Source organism: Myxine glutinosa, chromosome 2, assembly GCF_964187855.1.
Source record: "Myxine glutinosa chromosome 2, kmMyxGlut1.1, whole genome shotgun sequence".
Lineage (NCBI taxonomy): Eukaryota > Metazoa > Chordata > Myxini > Myxiniformes > Myxinidae > Myxine > Myxine glutinosa.
The window spans coordinates 15,147,656-15,165,656 of NC_136262.1; the positions used below are offsets into that span (position 1 = coordinate 15,147,656).

An 18,001-nucleotide genomic window follows, 5' to 3' on the forward strand; every position below is an offset into this window, starting at 1 on the left:
TCTGCCAACCCTCCCCTTGCTGCATCGACCCGTGCCCGAAGGCTTGGCGGTACCCCCTTCGTCACCTGACTCCAGTAGCTCCTCCGACGCCGGGGTCTCTGGGATACGTGATGCCGTACCCGGGGAATTTCGGACGCGTGCTGGCAGAGAAATTCGCCGCCCGGACCGGTACGGTTGGGTCGACTGATACCATGTTCCACACCCTGTTAATGCTGACGCTCGCTCGATTCTAGCCGCTCTGCAGTATAATTCTAACGGTGGGGAGAATGTAGTGAAATCGTATTCGTACTAATGCTGAACCCAGGTGAAGATCGTTGCTCGCTGACACCGCTAGGGGCGCGGCTATAAGACCCGCTGCGGTCGGTGCTCAGGGGGACTTCTCCTGTGACATGTTACATCTAGTGGACTCGCTAACGGTACGCCTGCATAGAATATTAAGCTTGCTTGCATTGAATGTTATGGATGGACCCATGTGATGCCAAACCTTATTCCTATTGCATTTCCTGTATTACAGAATGATGTCATGGTCTTAATGGAATTAAACCACCAGATGGACTAAAGTTGTGGACCCGACTGGTTTTCCACAACAATGAGTAACTTTGAAATCTTCTTATAACCCTCTCCTGAATTGGAGCTTCTCCACCACTTTATGTATGACTTCTTTGGAAAGCTCCTTGGTCTTCCTGTTTGTCTTGTTGGTTGACCAAGTGAGTTGCACCTTAAAACTCCTCAGATAAGTGGGGGAGCTTAATTTTAAAGTTAAACCACTGATTACATGCAGGTGAAAGCTATTACACGTATTTTGTAACCTTTCAAACAAATAATTTACTCCTGAAATGATTTTGGGTTCATTAGGCAAAGCGTTTAAATACTTACGCAACCGAGAATCATCTGAATTTTCCTGTTAATCTAACTAATTTACATTTTATCTGCATTTTCCAGCTTTATCACTTTGGAGTATTCTGTGATGACTCTAGATATTAAGTTTCATTAGAAAGCATCATGAAATAAGCTCAGCTGGAATCAAAATGTGAAAACTTTGGAAGGGAGTGAATACTTTTGCAGGCCATTTTATCTAATGGAGCAAGTGTTTGTATGTGTATGTATATAAGTATGTATGTATTATGTATGCCCACACTTCACACATTGGTTGGACAGCTGGCCTGATGCTACCCACAATTGTAACTTGAAAAACCTCAAAGGTCCACCATTTTGATAAGCCGAATACATCTACGAAAGTGTCATATTCACAATCGTCATTCCCTCCCAACAAGTTTTCCGTTCAGTGTAAAACAACCGAAGCGACTGTTAAAAGGATCATCAATTATCAAAGGGTTGGAGCCTATAGGCGTCATGAGCCTTGTGAAGGCGACAGTACGTAGAGGCTTTAGGCCTTTGGTGTCAGACTATGGGCCAGTGCAATTGGAATTATCCAAGATCAACTATTACAATGATGCATTATATATGCACATAAGCAGTACCCATGTTTTTGCTTCAAGTATATAACCCGGATGATTTGTATTTTTGGGAGTGATGGAAGCAGCAGTCTGTTCCCTATACACCACCCAGATAAAGACGTGTCAGAAGAACGTGTTGCACACTTGGAACCGGATCACCCTTTGGACAGTTACTCTGCTGGTAGTGATAATAATAATAATAATCCACAGTATTTATATTATGCCAATATATCTTCCACATAAACCATTGAAAGTCACTCTTGGTTATTCCTCATGTTGGTTATGAAAGGAGGTCTTGTACACTTTACTTCTAGGAGAAAAGGTCTTGTGCATTTTATTTCTGAATAAATAGAAGTCGAATTAAATCGCATGTTGAATTCATGAAGCATGTTATAACCATGTGTATCCTACCATATTCCCTGCAGATGCATGTGCAACATATGAAGCACAAAGTGGCAAGGGCCTGCCCATAATGATCTCGATGATAGTGGTCGCATTGCTTCTGCTCCTTCTGTTAGGAGCAGGCATGATCTTTCGCAAGAAAATTTGGATCCGAAGGTCTACCCTCACCCATCTCGTCCAACTCTCATCGGACTCAAAACCCTTGATTGAGAATGAAGTGAAGCAGCTGGAAGAGGAGGACAACAATGAAGGAAGTATCATATACGTCAGGGGAGACAGAATTGTCTATCAAAAAATATACTATGGCTCTGACGATGAAGACTTTTAGGGTTAGACCCTCGAGGATAAAGCAAACTCTTAACTATATTTATCTCTTTTGCAAAAAGGTTAAGTTGGAAATGGACAATAATAATGAATGGATTGATTAACAATGCTCCATGTATGTGTTTCTGATATCAGAAGAAATAAAGTTGAAATTGTAAGGGAATTTTTATTTATTTTTAAGGGAATTAAATTTAAGGGAATTGAAATAATTTATTCCCACTGGAAAATATTTCATCGAACACCTGATCATATATATCAGAATAACTAGAACAGGCACTCGGTGGAGAGCATACGTCCGCTCGGCTGAACAGTCTACATCTTGTATCCGGACATGAACCAAAATCGAATATATCATTTTTGGCGTCATCTCTCAATGGGGAAGAATCACTTGAAATTAAATGAAGCTAACTCCGAGGACCTTTCACTTACTCACTGCAGACAGGTTGGTGGTCTTTCTGTCTTCTACCGACTCCTCTCCGGCCTTGCTCCCCCAGCTCTCTCTGTGCTCTGTACCCCAAAAATTCCTACAGGTCGCACAAGATCTACCTGCAACCCTCTTATGGTTAAACTGCCAAAATCAAGACTCTCTGCTCACCTTCACTCCTTCATTCCTCTTTTCTCCCGCCTCTGGAACAAACTCCCTCACTCTCTTCAATCCCACTCCACCCTCCAGGTCTTTAAAACAGCTGTTCACCACCATCTCTTATCTTCCCCCATCCAAAACCTTGATCTTTTCTACCCCCGCTAATTTCACCCCAGATCCACTTTTTTGAAATACCAACTTCTTTCCTGGAAGTCCTTGCAGAGTCCTTGTGTTTTATACTTCTCCCACCTCCCCCCCTCCATTCCCATGCCTCCTCCCCCCAAGCCCTCTCTCTCCCACAGATCTCCCGATGTCCCTGCTCTCAAATGTTGTGTTTGTGTGCTTCTCCTTCTCTCCCCATCTTGTCTACCGCTCCCCTTATTATATGTTTTATGTGTCTGTTTGATTTTTTTGTATGATTAATGTTAGCTCTTCCACGAGCCTCGATCCTGTATACAAAATAATATATATATATTGTATCTGGATCCCAATCCGGATCTTCACCAAAATCTAATCAATTCATCCTGAGTACATACCAAACCTGTCCAACAGATTTAATCCGAATCCGTCCACAACGTTGTGAGATGTCCTGCTCACAGACAAATAGACAGGGATGAAAAACAACCTCTGTCCACCTTTTGTGGCAGAGGTAACAATATATGTTGAACGTAATCCCTATTTCCGTTTGCACAAAATTGACTTCTTGATCAAAATTTTGCTCCGATGTGGAGAACATGCCGAATAGATCAGTTACCTGCTTGCTTTTGGGGTGCAGGTGCTAAATTTTTCACTTAATTTGCCAAAAATGTGATAGCACTATTTTATCGTGCCATTGACATTTGACACTTTTCCGCCACACGCTACTTCTGGGGACACAAGAATGATGTATGTATGTATATATATATATATATATATATATATATATATATATATATATATATATATATATATATATATATATATAATATATATATATATATATATATGTGTATACATGAAAGCATGAAAGCCCGCTTGGAGTTCGCAAAAAAAACCCTAAAGGGCTCTCAGACTGTAAGAAACAAGATTCTGCGGGCTTTCATGTGTCTTTCACTGAGGAGAGGCTTCCGTCTGGCCAATCTGCCATAAATCCCAGATCAATGGAATGTTGCAGTGATGTTGTCCTTCTGGAAGTTTCTCCCATCTCCACACAGGATCTCTGGAGCTCGGCCAGAGTGACCATGGGGTTCTTGGTCACCTCTCTTACCAAGGCCCTTCTCCCCCGATTGCCCAGTTTCGCCGGGCGGCCATCTCTAGAAAGAGTCCTGGTTGTTCCAAACTTCTTCCATTTAAGAATTATGGAGGCCACTGTGCTCTTGGGAACCTTCAATGCAGCAGAATTTTTTTTGTAGGCTTCCCCAGATCTGTGCCTCGACACAATCCTGTCTCTGAGCTCTGCAAGCAGTTCCTTCGACCTCATGGCTTGGTTTTTGCTCTGATATACATTATCAGCTGTGAGACCTTATATAGACAGGTGTGTCCCTTTCCAAATCATGTCCAATCAATTGAATTTACCACAGGTGGACTCCAATCAAGGTGTAGAAACATCTCAAAGATGATCAAGAGAAATGGGAGGCACCTGAGCTAAATTTCAAGTGTCATAGCAAAGGGTATGAATACTTATGGAAATGTGATATTTCAGTTTTTTCTTTTTAATAAATTTGCAAAACTTTCTAAAATCCTGTTTTCTCTTTGTCATTATGGGGTATTGAGTGTAGATCGATGAGGGAAAAAATGAATTTAAACGATTTCAGCATAAGGCTGCAACATAACAAAATGTGAAAAAAGTGAAGGGGTCTGAATACTTTCTGAATGCACTGTATATGCCAACTGTAATAATAACCTGAAATCATTCATATACACCATTAGCAAATTAATAATTGTCATTAGTCAAAAACAAGGTGAATTCTGTACATTAACTCAGGTGTTCTGGTGTAAGGGGATTTGAAGGAATGAGGGATTGATGTGACAAGGAATGAATCGAGGAAGACAAAAATGTCTGTGTGACAATGTTATGACGGTGTGGTGTGTGTCGAAGACTTGAAGGTTCGGTCCTGATTGTACCGTGGACACGGAGGACATCATTTTTCAGATTTGTACACAGGTTGGTAACTCTTCCTCATAGAATCCTCAGGGTCAAAATGGGCAATGTGCACACAGAGTTTTCCCTCTGTCTCACATGTGACTTCATGAACATCCCCTCGCTCTCTCTCCCCCAATTGTTTTGTCTATCCCTGCCTGTTTGACTTATTTCTGCTCCCTTATTCACTCACATATTTTATCACTGGTAATCTGTTGACTTCTCATCCTTTGTTGACTTCCCATCCCTTGAGTTTTGAACCTTGCATTGAAAAAGTCTTTAACAGTAGATTGCATACACACCTGAACAGAGGTGTGAGAAGTAAGTGTTCAACATATGTTAATGAGACACAACAGTCCAAGACAAGACACAAACAAAAAGAAACAGACAGGGGTGAAAAAGATAACCTCCATCCACCTTTGTTAGCGGAGGTAAAAATCTGTAATGTAATCCCATAGGTATCGAGGAGGGCCGGCCGGCTTTGCTTGGGGGAATGACCAACATCCTCCGTCTCCTCCTCTCCCCAAAACTGTGAATGAACTTTGCTGATAAATCATTGAACTTGTGATATGTTGGGCATTATTTTCTGTCCATCTTGTTGAAGAAAAACACCTGTACCCTTTACTGCTCCTACTGTATAAAGGTGTAGGTGGTACTCTGCTAATTCTGTTTTGGCAGTTGGAGAAGAACGGCATCACCTGCATGTTTGTCACTTGGCATCTGCATTTTGTTTGATTTATTTTTGTTCGATAACCCAGTCTCGGACCTGGGAATTTGGAGTACAGGATTGTTGATCCGGGTTGGAAGGTGAGGGATTTTGGTGTGGACTTCTCTTCCCATAGAAAGTGCTGCTGGATAATACCCTGCGATGCAATGCGGTGTTGTACAATAAGTTAGCAGAATTGTGAAGGGTTCCTGATGCCAATTCCTGTGATTGATGCAATGATGTGCGAAGAGCTTTACCCAGAGTGCGGAAAAAAAAATGTTCGAATTCCGAGTTGCTTTGAGGCCAATAAGGTGTAATTTTGCGGTGTTTGATTCCACAAATGGTGCAAAACTTGTTTGAACTCAAAACTGATAAACTTGGTTGCTTTGTCTGATACAATTAATGTGGAGAGCCGAGGGTGGAAAGTACAGACATTAGGCCTCCAATGACGGACTGGGTGGAAGTGGATGACAGGGTAATTGCTCCTGGCCATAGGGAACATTAATCAACATTACCGAGGTTGTATTCGCCGGTGGGAAATGGACCGCACATATCAACATGGATGACCTCCCATGGATTGATTGGCACCTTCTTCATCTGCGACGGACGACGCAAGATGAACAGGGGGGGCTGACACCTCACACTCCAAGTTGAATGACTGAGGAGCGCCCGAGCAGAGTTCCTGTATCGCCCCTAATCAGCCACTAATACGTAGGCCACAGTTGTACTGTCGTTATATTCCAGACAGCTGTCAAATGTACCCTGAGCAGTGCATCTTACTATAATTCACCAAATGTCCGTCCGTCCATCTGTCTGTCTGTCCGTTCGAAGGTACCGCCAAAACGGCTGAACCGATCGCAACGATATTTTGGGTGGGCAATCCTAGGACCCCCTGGAGTAAAATAGGCTACATTGTTTTTCCAATTTTTCAAAGTTTTCCAATTTTTCCAAACACGATGGAATAATATTTACCGATATGAACAGTGATGTGGCTTTTGTTAAAATTCTACGTACCAGGAGAGAGTAGATAGACTCCTGACGAACTCTTCCTCTATAAACGTGCGGCTCCAAAGTAACACGGCAGCGTGTGCAAAGCGACCGAGAAACAGGTGTAGCGGCCGCTTCCGTGTTACAGATTCGGCACGCACTCTTCACACATAAACGTGCGACTGAGAAAGACGTGTAGCGGCCGCTCTCGTTTTGCAGAATTCAATCTTTTTTCAAAATGGGCGCCATGTACTGTTTAGATTTTGATGATTTGCGTGTGATATGATTCAATGGATGTTTATATGAATCGTTTGAAATAAAAAAAGCCTTCAATTTCTGATATTTTGCCTTTTCATTTGGGCTTCCCAATTGAAGCCCCACCCATGGGGCGAGTACCGTTGCTAGTACATGTAATTCAAGCCAATTTGATCATTAATGAAAGGATATTGCTCCATAACCCATGTGCCGTTATGGAACTGGAACAATGTTTTGTTTAATTTGGATCCAATTCCACTGGGGATGTAATCCAGGTGAGTGTACTATAATATAGCTAAGCTCAATAAAAAGGTAATCTGTAAGAAATACATTTACAGATGCCTTTTCCTTGAAATACAAAATTAATAATAAAAGCAAAAAATAATTACAGAGCAACATCTTTATTTCGATGGACTCAGAAGTCTCTGGGTGAAGGAATTTTTGGAGCCATGAGGACCCATATCTGCAGCAACATTGAAACCTCACCTTCTGCGGATCCGGGGATCAACACAAATGTATATTTTCATCACAAGAGCTGTGATAGGGCTATTGATGCTGCCAAATTGCATACAGAGCTTGGCCCATCATGTGGTTCATCTGTAGCTGGCTCTCCATGGTGTTCCTTCAGCTTTGTCAGCTGTATTCAGGTCACCTATTGTGGTTACTTCCGTCACCACTGTGGTTCAGACATTTAATCGTTCCCAGAGCACAGGGGAAAGTTTCTTTGCGAATTGCTGTGTGTGTCCTGCTGTCCTCCACACTAGGTTCCTGTGATAAGTAGAGATGGGCAAGTTCATAAACCGATGTCCCGTCGTATCCTTGGTCCTTGGTCTCCACACTTGAGCGGTCAAAACCCAAGTATATTTGGTCGACTCCAAGCATCCACACATATCCCGTTGAGCCTGCAGATGGAAGCAGAGGCAGCATCACTGCTCTTACCTTCTCTATCCAATTTCACGTAAACCCTTGGGTGGAGATTCAGTACTTTAGCTTCAAGTGTCTCTGAAATGCTACGAACCGTTACGTAGCCACCAATGTGCCAAAATCTTCCACAAGTCCTTCGCATCAGCTTTCGGTTTTTGGGTCCGAGTACAAAACTTGTCTAGTGAATATGCCTTAGCAAAAGCAGTGGCAGCCCTGCGAGAAGCAAAAATAAGAGGAAGCCTGGTCCAGTTCCAATGCCATCCAGAACAATGCCCGAAATGGATGCAAAGACGAGCTTCCCAAAGAGCTCCAATGCGGACAATGTACTGAAGCACGTCACCTGCAACACAACACACATGAGCAACATCATATGTGCAAAGGGGGTGGCAGGATAGATTGTTTGGGAGCGTGCTCATCATTCAGTTGCTAATCTGAAAATTAGTTCTGAAGGAGTTGGACTCGAATAAAAAAGCAACCTTCAGCTATGGTGCCAGTAGGGGGCACTGCATCTCGGAGCATGTTGTCTTCAGATAGCGAAGCAAAGCAGGCCATCCCCAGATGTTAAAGATCCTACAGTATCATCTGTAAAGACTATACCAGTGTCCCAGTCCTTACCCCAAATATGATGCATTTGGTTAACTGTAAAATTTACTTCCTTTGTGTATACACAGTCGAGGCCCATGGAAGAGCTAGTACTAGTACACTGATGAGATCAGGCCACACCAGGACAGAAGGAACAGTTAAGAGAGGGGGGAACACCAACAGCAGAGTGGAAGGCCAAGATAGAGGCAGACTTGGACAAAAAATGGGTGTGGGGAGGAATGAGGGGCTGGAGAGGTAGCATGGGGTGGACAATATGGTTACAGAATGAAACTCAGGAGAGAAAACTGGAAATTTGGAATGAGGAACGATTGCGATGGGATTGGGAGGGGGAGGGTTAATGAGGGTAGACAAAATCATTGTTTTGAATTTGGGATGATCGGAGATGGTGTTGAACAGCTGTCTTGAATACCTGGAAGGAAGAATGAGATTGAAGAGAATGTGGAAGTTGGTTCCACAGGTGGGAAAAAACAGGAACAAAAAAGTGGAGGTGAGCAGTAATCCTAGATTTAGGTGGTTTTTACCAGAAGAGGATTGATGGTGGACCATGCACGCCCTGCAGAAACCCGAGGGAGGAACGAGGGAAAGGAAGGGGAAAAGCACGGAAAGATCAGAGGGTGAAAGACCAGAAGGGAGGTGTTAAAAGACAGTGAGGCCACCGACCTGTCTGCGATGGCAAAGTGATAGGCCCGTAGACTCAACTTCATCACGTGATGACAAACCTTGGTTTTCATGATGTCAAGCTCAGCAGGATGTGAGGGAGGGGAGCCAATCCAGAGGGTAGAGCAGCATTCCATCAAGCTGCGGGTAAAGGCCTTGTAGGTGGATAGGAGTTCAGGTGTGCCAAGGAAGGACTTTGTACAACGGAGGATGCTCAGTCGGCAGCTGGCTTGGGAGACCAAATTTGAGAGGTGGTTTGCCCAAGAAAGATCATGGCTGATGGTGACTCCCTGAGCCTGCCTTACCGTGATGATCCGTAAACCCCTGGTGATGTCCCTGTGCCAACCTTACAGTTCTGGCACCCCCCTCCCGTGTCCAAGTTGCTTACACCCCCTTCTGAGGTATTAAATTCAACAAAATTCCGAAATCTGAAAGAAAAAAGCCACTTTTTAAAAGAGAAAAATGCTTCAAAAAGTCATCAAATCCTTTTTAAAAACAGATTTGCGATGTGTTTCATACTGGAGAAGGAAATGGAGCCGAGCTCTACGCCGTCTTCAAATTGGCTCGAATGCACACAGATGGAAGTATAGCTTTCACATTGAAAGGTCATCCCAAATAAAAATACATTTTAGCGCGAACAAAGTTGGGGTAGAGGCCTCAACAAAGACAAAAACCTGGCCCTCTCACCCCTCCGATTTGTCTGGATCATTGCGACATCACAAATGTAACAAGTGGTGTAATGAGTTTGTCTTTATCAAAGTGTAAACAAAAACAAAGCTCTGGGTAAAATATTTCAAATTTTTTTGTTGAGCTATACGATGAAAATTTATGTAGAATTGGGATCATCTCCCCATCCTAATTTTTTATTTTTTTTAAGGACCAAAACCAACATCCCGAGTATAACTAGAAGTTCTCAACTCATTCCGTCTAGCGATTGAGGAGTGCATCGACGTCAAACAAAAACTTTTTTCCAATTATGATTGGGATGCACCCAAAGTATGAATAGGATTTCATAAATGCATCATACTATGTTGTGGAACTGCAACCGTCTCCTCTTGAAGCGAGCATGCAACCGCAAAACCATCCTTCATTTTTACACAGCGTCTAATACAACAGGAAGCTGGTACCTCCAAGATGCAACGTACCTGAAGGTGTACGGACATGCCCTGCACACACCGCATCATGAGAGTGAACGTGAGTGTTGTCAGCAGGCCTCCAGCTAGGTGCTCCCCCAAAATGGTTGCCACAGCAATTGCTGTAATTGAGAGAGATAGACCAAAGATCATTACCAATGTCAGCTGTACATCTCGTGATGTGACTGGAGGTGTTTCATTGGAGGTGTTTCTTGGCAGAAAGTATGAAGGGGCAAAACGGGTCATCTATTTATTACATCCGCCACCGAAGGTGGATGGAGATTATGGTTTCACCCCTGTCTGTCTGTTTGTTTGTTTGTCTGTTTGTGAACAAGATATCTCAAAAAGTTGTGGACGGATTCGGACGAAAATTGGTGGAGAGGTAGTGTATGTGACAAGGACGAAATGATTAGATTTTGGTGAAGATACAGATCTGGATCCGGCTAGTAGAATCTCTTAAGTGATTCTTCACCATTGGGAGATAGGGCCAAAAACGATATATAGCAGGATATCTCAAAAAGTTATAGACGAGTTATGACTAAACTAGGTGGATGAGTTGGTCAGGTGACAAGAACAAGCCGATTTTATTTTTTGATTCAGGTCCAAATCCAAATCAGTGGGATCTATCTATCAGTGGGATAGAAAACATTTTGTTCCTTGGTCCCCCCACTCTCTTTCTGCTGTTCCTTTTTTATATTGCATCCTGATCCATTCTGTGTTGTACCTCTTCCACAAGCCTTGACTTTGTATGAAACAAATAAAAGAAAAAACATGTTTTAGGGCTACACACGTATTTAAAAAAAATTTTAAACCTTTTTTTTGTCATTTTTAAAAATTGATTTTTGGAATTAAATTTTGATAAACGAAAAGGTACCAGAAAAGAGGAGCGTGGACCAAATTTCAGCTCTCTCGGACGTATGGGACCTAGATAACGAACGGCTCAAATATTTGAAACGGGGCAAACAAACAAAGTTCAGATGAGGTGAAATAAAAGTGTGTAATAATAATAATAATAAAAACCCTGTAATGCCTTTTATTTAAAAAAAAGAAAAAAAAGAAGGGACAAAAAATAACAAGAAATATGTTGTTCATAGCATCATACTTGCGAAATCCCTGAAATAGGTTGTTGACCTTTGGCCTATGTTGACCTTTTGGTCTATGTTGACCTCAAAAATAAATAGTGGTTGAATTCAGTCAGCTGATATGTAAATCCTCTTCAAATTTCAAGTCAATTGGATGAAAATTGAGGATTTTAGAAATTTAACCAAGTTGTTGACATTTGGCCTATGTTGACCTTTTGGTCTATGTTGACCTCAAAAATAAATAGTGGTTGATTTCAGTGACTTGATATGCAAATCTTCTTCAAATTTCAAGTCAATCCGATGAAAATTGAGGATTTTACAAAATTTACCTACAGTCACATGAAAAGTAAGTACACCCCTGGTAAAGTTTTGACTTTTTCAACATATTTCAACATACAGCTATTTGATCTTCATTTCAACAATATTGATAGATAAAGGTGATATAATATAACAAATATCATGAAACATTTACATTTTGTAGTCCATTGTATAATTTAAATAAACATAAATACACATTTCACATGTGGAAAAAGTAAGTACACCCTTACATTTATCACTACTTCAAATAACTAAAATTAGAATCAGGTGCACCAGCTCAGGTGCAAATGATTAGAACATCGTTAGAGAGGATCTTGGAGGAACCTGTCTGATTTAAACCTCAGACCAGGTTTAAATCAGACCTCAGTGTTGTTCTGGGCCCTGTGCTTTTTCTGGTCTTCATCAATAATCTCTCTGACTCTTGAAAATCCTATGTATCTCTTTGCTGATGACTCCACTCTCTGCCGCTCCATTCCTCATCCCTCAGATCGGCAGTCTGCAGCCTCCTCACTCTCTGCAGACCTGGACAACACAGACTGGTCAAACAAGTGGAACATGTCTTTCAATCCTGACAAATCTCACACTCTTACGATGTCTCTCCGGAAAGACCAACTGGACAACCCTCCCATCTACTTTCTGAATAATCCTCTCCAAGAAGTTCTGTCACTCAAGCTTTTGGGTCTCACTATCTGCCATGATCTTTCCTGGGAAAACCACATTTCCAAGCTGGCCTCCAAAGCCACTCGCCGACTGGGCATCCTCCGTCGTGCGAAGTCCTTCCTTGGCACACCTGAGCTCCTCACCACATACAAGGCTTTCATCCGCAGCTCAATGGAATACTGTTCTCCCCTCTGGGCTGGTGCTCCTGCCTCACACCTAGCTCGTCTTCACGCTGTTGAAACCAAAGCGTTCAGAATCATTGGAATCTCCCGCGATGAAGCTACCTCCGAGGGCCTTTCACTCACTGACCGCAGGCAGGTTGGTGGTCTTTCCGTCTTCTACCGACTCCTATCTGGCCTTGCCCCCCCAGCTCTCTCTGGGCTCTGTCCCCCAAATATTCGTACAGGCCGCACAAGATCTGCCTGCAACCTTCTTATGGTTAAATTGCCAAAATCAAGACTCTCTGCTCACCTTCACTCCTTCATTCCTTTTTTCTCCCGCCTCTGGAACAAACTCCCTCACTCTCTTCAATCCCACTCCTCCCTCCAGGTCTTTAAAACAGCTGTTCACCACCATCTCTTATCTTCCCCAATCCAAAACCTTGATCTTTTCTACCCCCGCTAATTTCACCCCAAATCCACTTTTTTGAGGTGACCTTTGTCTTCTTTCCTGGAAGTCCTTGGTGTCCTTGCGTTTTTTATACCTATCCTGCCTCCCGCCAGGCCCTCTCCCTCCCACACATCTCCCGATGTCCCTGCTCTCAAATGTTGTGTTTGTGTGCTTCCTCCCCTACTCTCCCCATCTTGTCGACCGCTCCCCTTTTTATATACTTTGTTTGCTTGTTTGTTTGATTTGTTTGTTTGATAAATGTTAGCTCTTTCACGAGCCTCGACTCTGTATACAGAAAAAAAGAAAAAGAAAAAAAAAGACATTTAGTTTGGTTTGCTCTTTGTTGTTGACGTGTGCGGCGTCATGCGGCGTCACCATGCCTAGATCAAAAGAGCTCTCTGAGGCCTTCAGAAAGAAGGTTATAGATGCCTACGATTCTGGGAAGGGATTTAAAAAGATCTCCAAACAATTTGAAATCAATTATTCGACTGTCCGGAAGATCATCTACAAGTGGAGAAGATTCCAAACAACTGCCAACTTGTTCAGGCCAGGCCGCCCGCCCCAGCAAATTCAGCCCGAAAGCAGACCGCAAGATGCTCAAAGCAGTCTCTAAGAACCCCAGAATGTCATCACGGGACCTACAGGTAGCTCTTGCCACTGTTGATATCAAAGTGCACGAGTTTACCATTAGAAAGAGGCTACACAAATTTGATCTACATGGGAGGTGTGCCAGGAGGAAACCTTTGCTGTCCAGAAAGAACATCAGGGCAAGACTAAAGTTTGCCAATGAACACCTAGGCAAAGACCAGCACTTCTGGAACAATGTGCTCTGGACAGATGAGTCAAAGGTAGAGCTATTTGGCCAGAGTACCAGAAGACATGTTTTGCGAAAACCAAAGACAGCATTTGACCACAAGAACCTGATACCAACTGTAAAGCATGGTGGTGGAAATATTATGGTTTGGGGCAGCTTTGCTGCATCAGGGCCTGGGCAGCTCACCATCCTAGAATCCACTCTGAATTCTTCATTGCACCAGAGGGTGCTTGAGGTAGCGGGAACCTTTGTTCCCGTGGGTAGCGGGAACCTTTGTTTGGCGAGGATTAGGCAACAATTGACCGAGTTATTGAAAATATTAACTTATATAAAAATTAGTTTTCTAAGAGTGAAGCGCAGTGACGTCATCACGTCTCCGGCACGAGTATCGAAGGTCGTTCGAAGAAGAAGAGTTCGAGTTGGACATGAAGCAGAGCAGACGCCATTTGGGGGAGCTGAGAGGATTCAGTCGTGATAAGAGTGCACTGGACACTTTTTCCCTCTCGTTCTTTCCTGCCTTTGTTCCCTCCATCTTCCCAGCGATTGTGTGGGCGGGAGGAAATTCGAGGCGAGGACGTGTTTGTTGGTGGTCGCCTCGCTTCGCCATTTCTTCAACCTCGGTTACCTGTGCGAGGGTGAGTCTGAGTGAGTATACCAAGACAAGAACAAGAACTAGAAGGAGGTATGTACGGTGCGAGTCATATAATATATTGTTTAGTTATCGTCGATGAGGAATTTGGGGTCGGGATGCGTGGTCGGCCTTGGGGACTTGGTCTTGACTAGATGCTAGGCCGCGCCACATTTAATCGAATAAACTGGTCTTAAAATATTTTTTGATGGCTCTTATGCTTATCATTAGATGCATAACGTTCGTAGCGAGGTGTGGATATATGGATTGACATCGGATGGCATGGGATTTGGGATTTAGGAACTCCGGAGTTTTTTCATTAGGAATATATGCGATTTGTTTTGGGGGGCCCTTAGAGCTAACGGAGGCTCGGATTTTAATTCTGATTCCGGATTTCGCAGTCGCTAGTACGTCTTAACACTCGACAGAAACTGGCCCCGCGAAATTTCCAGGATTTTCGGTAAAATTACTTCAGGGTAAATTTACATAGGAAAACCCCATGTTAAATTTTCGTCGCCGAAGGACTTTATTTTTTGCGAAATTCATCCTGACTTCACCTCTAGGAGGATACAGGGGTATCTGTGGATAACGGGAACCTTTATTTGGCGAAAATCGGACTGGTATTGACCGAGTTATTCAAAATATTAACTTATATAAAATTGCCGTTTAAGCCTGTAAACGCAGTGACGTCACCACGTTCCGCGGCACGACTTTGGATTCTGAGGAGATTTTGTTACATTGTGCACGCCTTCGTTTTATTTCCAAATTAGAATCTGTTTTCACTTCTGCCGCAAAAACGACATCAGTGCATTGAGTGGGGTATTTTATTTGGTAAAAATCCGTCGATTTGAAGTACGTGAAAATAAAATGTGATCGTGGAAAATCGTAGCAAGGGGCCATTTTGAATCAGTTTTCGATTATTGCACCGGGTTATTGCAAAGATTGGGCAAAAATTGACCGACTAATTCAAAATATTAACTTATATCAAATAGGTCTTTTAAGGTGAAAACGCGATGACGTCACCACGTCACGCGGCACGAATGCGCACCTGTGTCGTTGGAGGTATTGACTTATATAGGGTTGGTTTTCTAAGGCTTATATCAAAATATTAACTTATATCAAATAGGTCTTTTAAGGTGAAAACGCGATGACGTCACCACGTCACGCGGCATGAATGCGCGCCTGTGTCGTTGGAGGTATTGACTTCTATAGGGTTGGTTTTCTAAGGCTTATATCAAAATATTAACTTATATCAAATAAGTCTTTTAAGGTGAAAGCGCGATGACGTCACCACGTCACGCGGCACGAATGCGCGCCTGTGTCGTTGGAGGTATTGACTTCTATAGGGTTGGTTTTCGAAGTCTTATATCAAAATATTAACTTATATCAAATAAGTCTTTTAAGGTGAAAGCGCGATGACGTCACGCGGCCTTGCCTAGATGTAGGCCGCACCTCATTTTGTCGAATAAAGTGGTATTCGGGTGGTTCCGGTATTTGGGACCGCAGGGACGGAAAGTGCAGGTACGGGGTGCCAGGCACTCCCCAGCCGGCCCGCTCTGAAGGTTCGGATCGGGACATCGGGATTCATTCCGGTCGCCCGGTCGGCCCGGAGGTGGGGGTGCGGGGCCTGTCACGGAACGTCAAAACAAACGGCCTGCCGGGGCCGCCCAAAAGTCGGGCGTGAGGGGCGCGTCCACTAATGGAACACCTCTCGCTTCCCAGATCGAGGGCCACGTGGTCAGGAGAACCTCGTCCCTTCTGGTTGCCTTGCCGTCCCACCATGAGCGCTGGTCAGGGTGTACTTCAAACTAAGCTTAAGTGTCAAGCGTTAAGTTCCTCCTTGCCCTCGCAAGGGAAAGGCTAGGGTCAAGCTCTTCCAAATTTCCAAACACTAGAAATCGGACGTCTCAAATTAATTAATTAATTAGTTAATACATCTCAGTCGCCCGCGACCTCTCCAGCGCGGGCGTCGAACCAGTTCATTCCCGGTGCGACCGGGCCGAGTATCGGCCCGACCGTGGCCGAAGCCGTTGATTCTGCCGTAGCACGCTAACGCGTAGGCTCGCGCGTCCCTGGTCCGCCGGGGCTCCGCGGGTGTCCTACCGTGCCTGGCGCCGCTATTCTCTCAAACTTCCGGGAGTAGGTGCCGGTGCCCGGGGACGGAGTTCGCTGTCTAAACATGGTAGCGCTAGGCCAGTGGGACCGCCGGGACCCACGTGCACTCACAAGTTGTTCTGCGCGTGGGCGGCAGTATCAGACCGGGGCGCCCAAACGCTCCCCGGATAAAGTTCATCCTGAAAGCGCCCACATTGTGCGGACAAACCCAACCAAGTCGAGGGCCACGTGGTCAGGAGAACCTCGTCCCTTCTGGTCACACTTTGCCTATCGGCCGGCCTCGAAGACCGAAATTGTGTCGGTTACCGATCCTTCGGGTTCGGAACTATGCCACCCTAAATAATGTGATAATGTGAGGCCATCTGTCGGAGAGTTGAAGCTCAACCGAAGGTGGACCTTGCAACATGACAATGACCCTAAACATGCCAGTAAATCTACCAAGGAATGGCTGAAAAGAAAGAAATGGAGGGTTCTGGAATGGCCAAGTCAAAGCCCGGATCTAAATCCCATCGAGATGTTGTGGGGGGATTTGAAACGAGCTGTGCATGCAAGAAAGCCTGGTGTTGGCTTAGCGGTTAGGGTGCCGGCTTGGGATCCTAGGATCCTGGGTTCGAATCCCGATCGATCGCTGAATTAACGCCAGGGGGGTTGACTCAGCCTGTCATCCTTCCGAGGTCGGCAAATTGAGTACCAGCTTGCTGGGATGAATGATCCCGGTGTGTACCCCGGTTTAGAATAAGTACACCGTATCCCTGCGCATCCTAAGAGGCGACCAAGGGTTGGTGTCAGGAAGGGCATCCGGCCATAAAAACATTGCCTCAAACAGGGAACCATGATTGTCATGGGGCCCGCAAGGCCAACCCCCGCTTTAGCGGGGAAAAATGGCCTCAAAACGATCATTCTATTCTATTCTGTGCATGCAAGAAACCCCTCAAACATCGCACAGCTGAAAGAATTCTGCATGGAGGAGTGGGCAAAAATTTCTCCCAGTCGATGTCAGAGACTGGTAGACAGTTATAAGAAACGCCTACTTGAGGTTGTTTCTGCCAAAGGGGGCAATACCACCTATTAGAGCCAAGGGTGTACTTACTTTTTGCACATGGGAAATTTGCATTTATGTTTATTTAAATTATACAATGGACTCCAAAATTTAAATGTTTCATGATATTTGTTATATTATATCACCTTTATCTGTCAATATTGTTGAAATGAAGATCAAATAGCTGTACGTTGAAATATGTTGAAAAGGTCAAAACTTTACATGGGGTGTACTTACTTTTTCACGTGACTGTAAGTTGACATTTGACCTATGTTGACCTTTCAGCCAATGTTGACCTTTTGACCTCAAAAAGAAATCGTAATTGAATTCAGTGACCAAATATGCAAATCTTCTCTAAATTTGAAGTCAATCGGATGAAAACTAAGGATATTATAAATTTGAAAAAAGTGCTTGACCTTTAATAATAATAATAATAATGCATTTATTTTATATAGCGCTTTTCAGGAAGCCCAAAGACGCTTTGACAGAGTGCAAAACATAACGCATAGCAAAACATAAAGACAATTGCAAAAAAAGAAGAATCAATAGGGAAATATTCAAAGCACAAAGGAGGGAGAAGGAGAGG

The 18,001-nt window shown here is 43.8% G+C and overlaps 2 protein-coding genes across 6 annotated transcripts in view; one reads left to right on the plus strand and one right to left on the minus strand.

The window, feature by feature from the left end:
- The window catches only part of LOC137422018 (proprotein convertase subtilisin/kexin type 6-like), a 288,832-nt gene extending 286,491 nt beyond the window's left edge, over window positions 1-2,341 (plus strand). For all 3 annotated transcript variants that reach the window (XR_013622625.1, XM_068108687.2, XM_068108688.2), the window contains one exon: window positions 1,883-2,341. Coding sequence is in view for 2 of the 3 variants with exons in the window: in XM_068108687.2 (XP_067964788.1) it covers window positions 1,883-2,187 (305 nt within the window). In the remaining variant the exon portion in view is untranslated. The remainder of the gene's footprint in view (window positions 1-1,882) is intronic.
- A 4,874-nt stretch (window positions 2,342-7,215) lies between these two features.
- Window positions 7,216-18,001, minus strand: part of SLC33A2 (solute carrier family 33 member 2) — a 51,062-nt gene continuing 40,276 nt past the window's right edge. For all 3 annotated transcript variants that reach the window (XM_068108686.2, XM_078773000.1, XM_068108684.2), the window contains 2 exons: window positions 10,163-10,272; window positions 7,216-8,097 (listed from right to left, as the gene is read on the minus strand). In XM_068108686.2, the coding sequence (XP_067964787.2) occupies window positions 7,936-8,097; window positions 10,163-10,272 (272 nt within the window). In that variant the 3' untranslated portion in view covers window positions 7,216-7,935. The remainder of the gene's footprint in view (window positions 8,098-10,162; window positions 10,273-18,001) is intronic.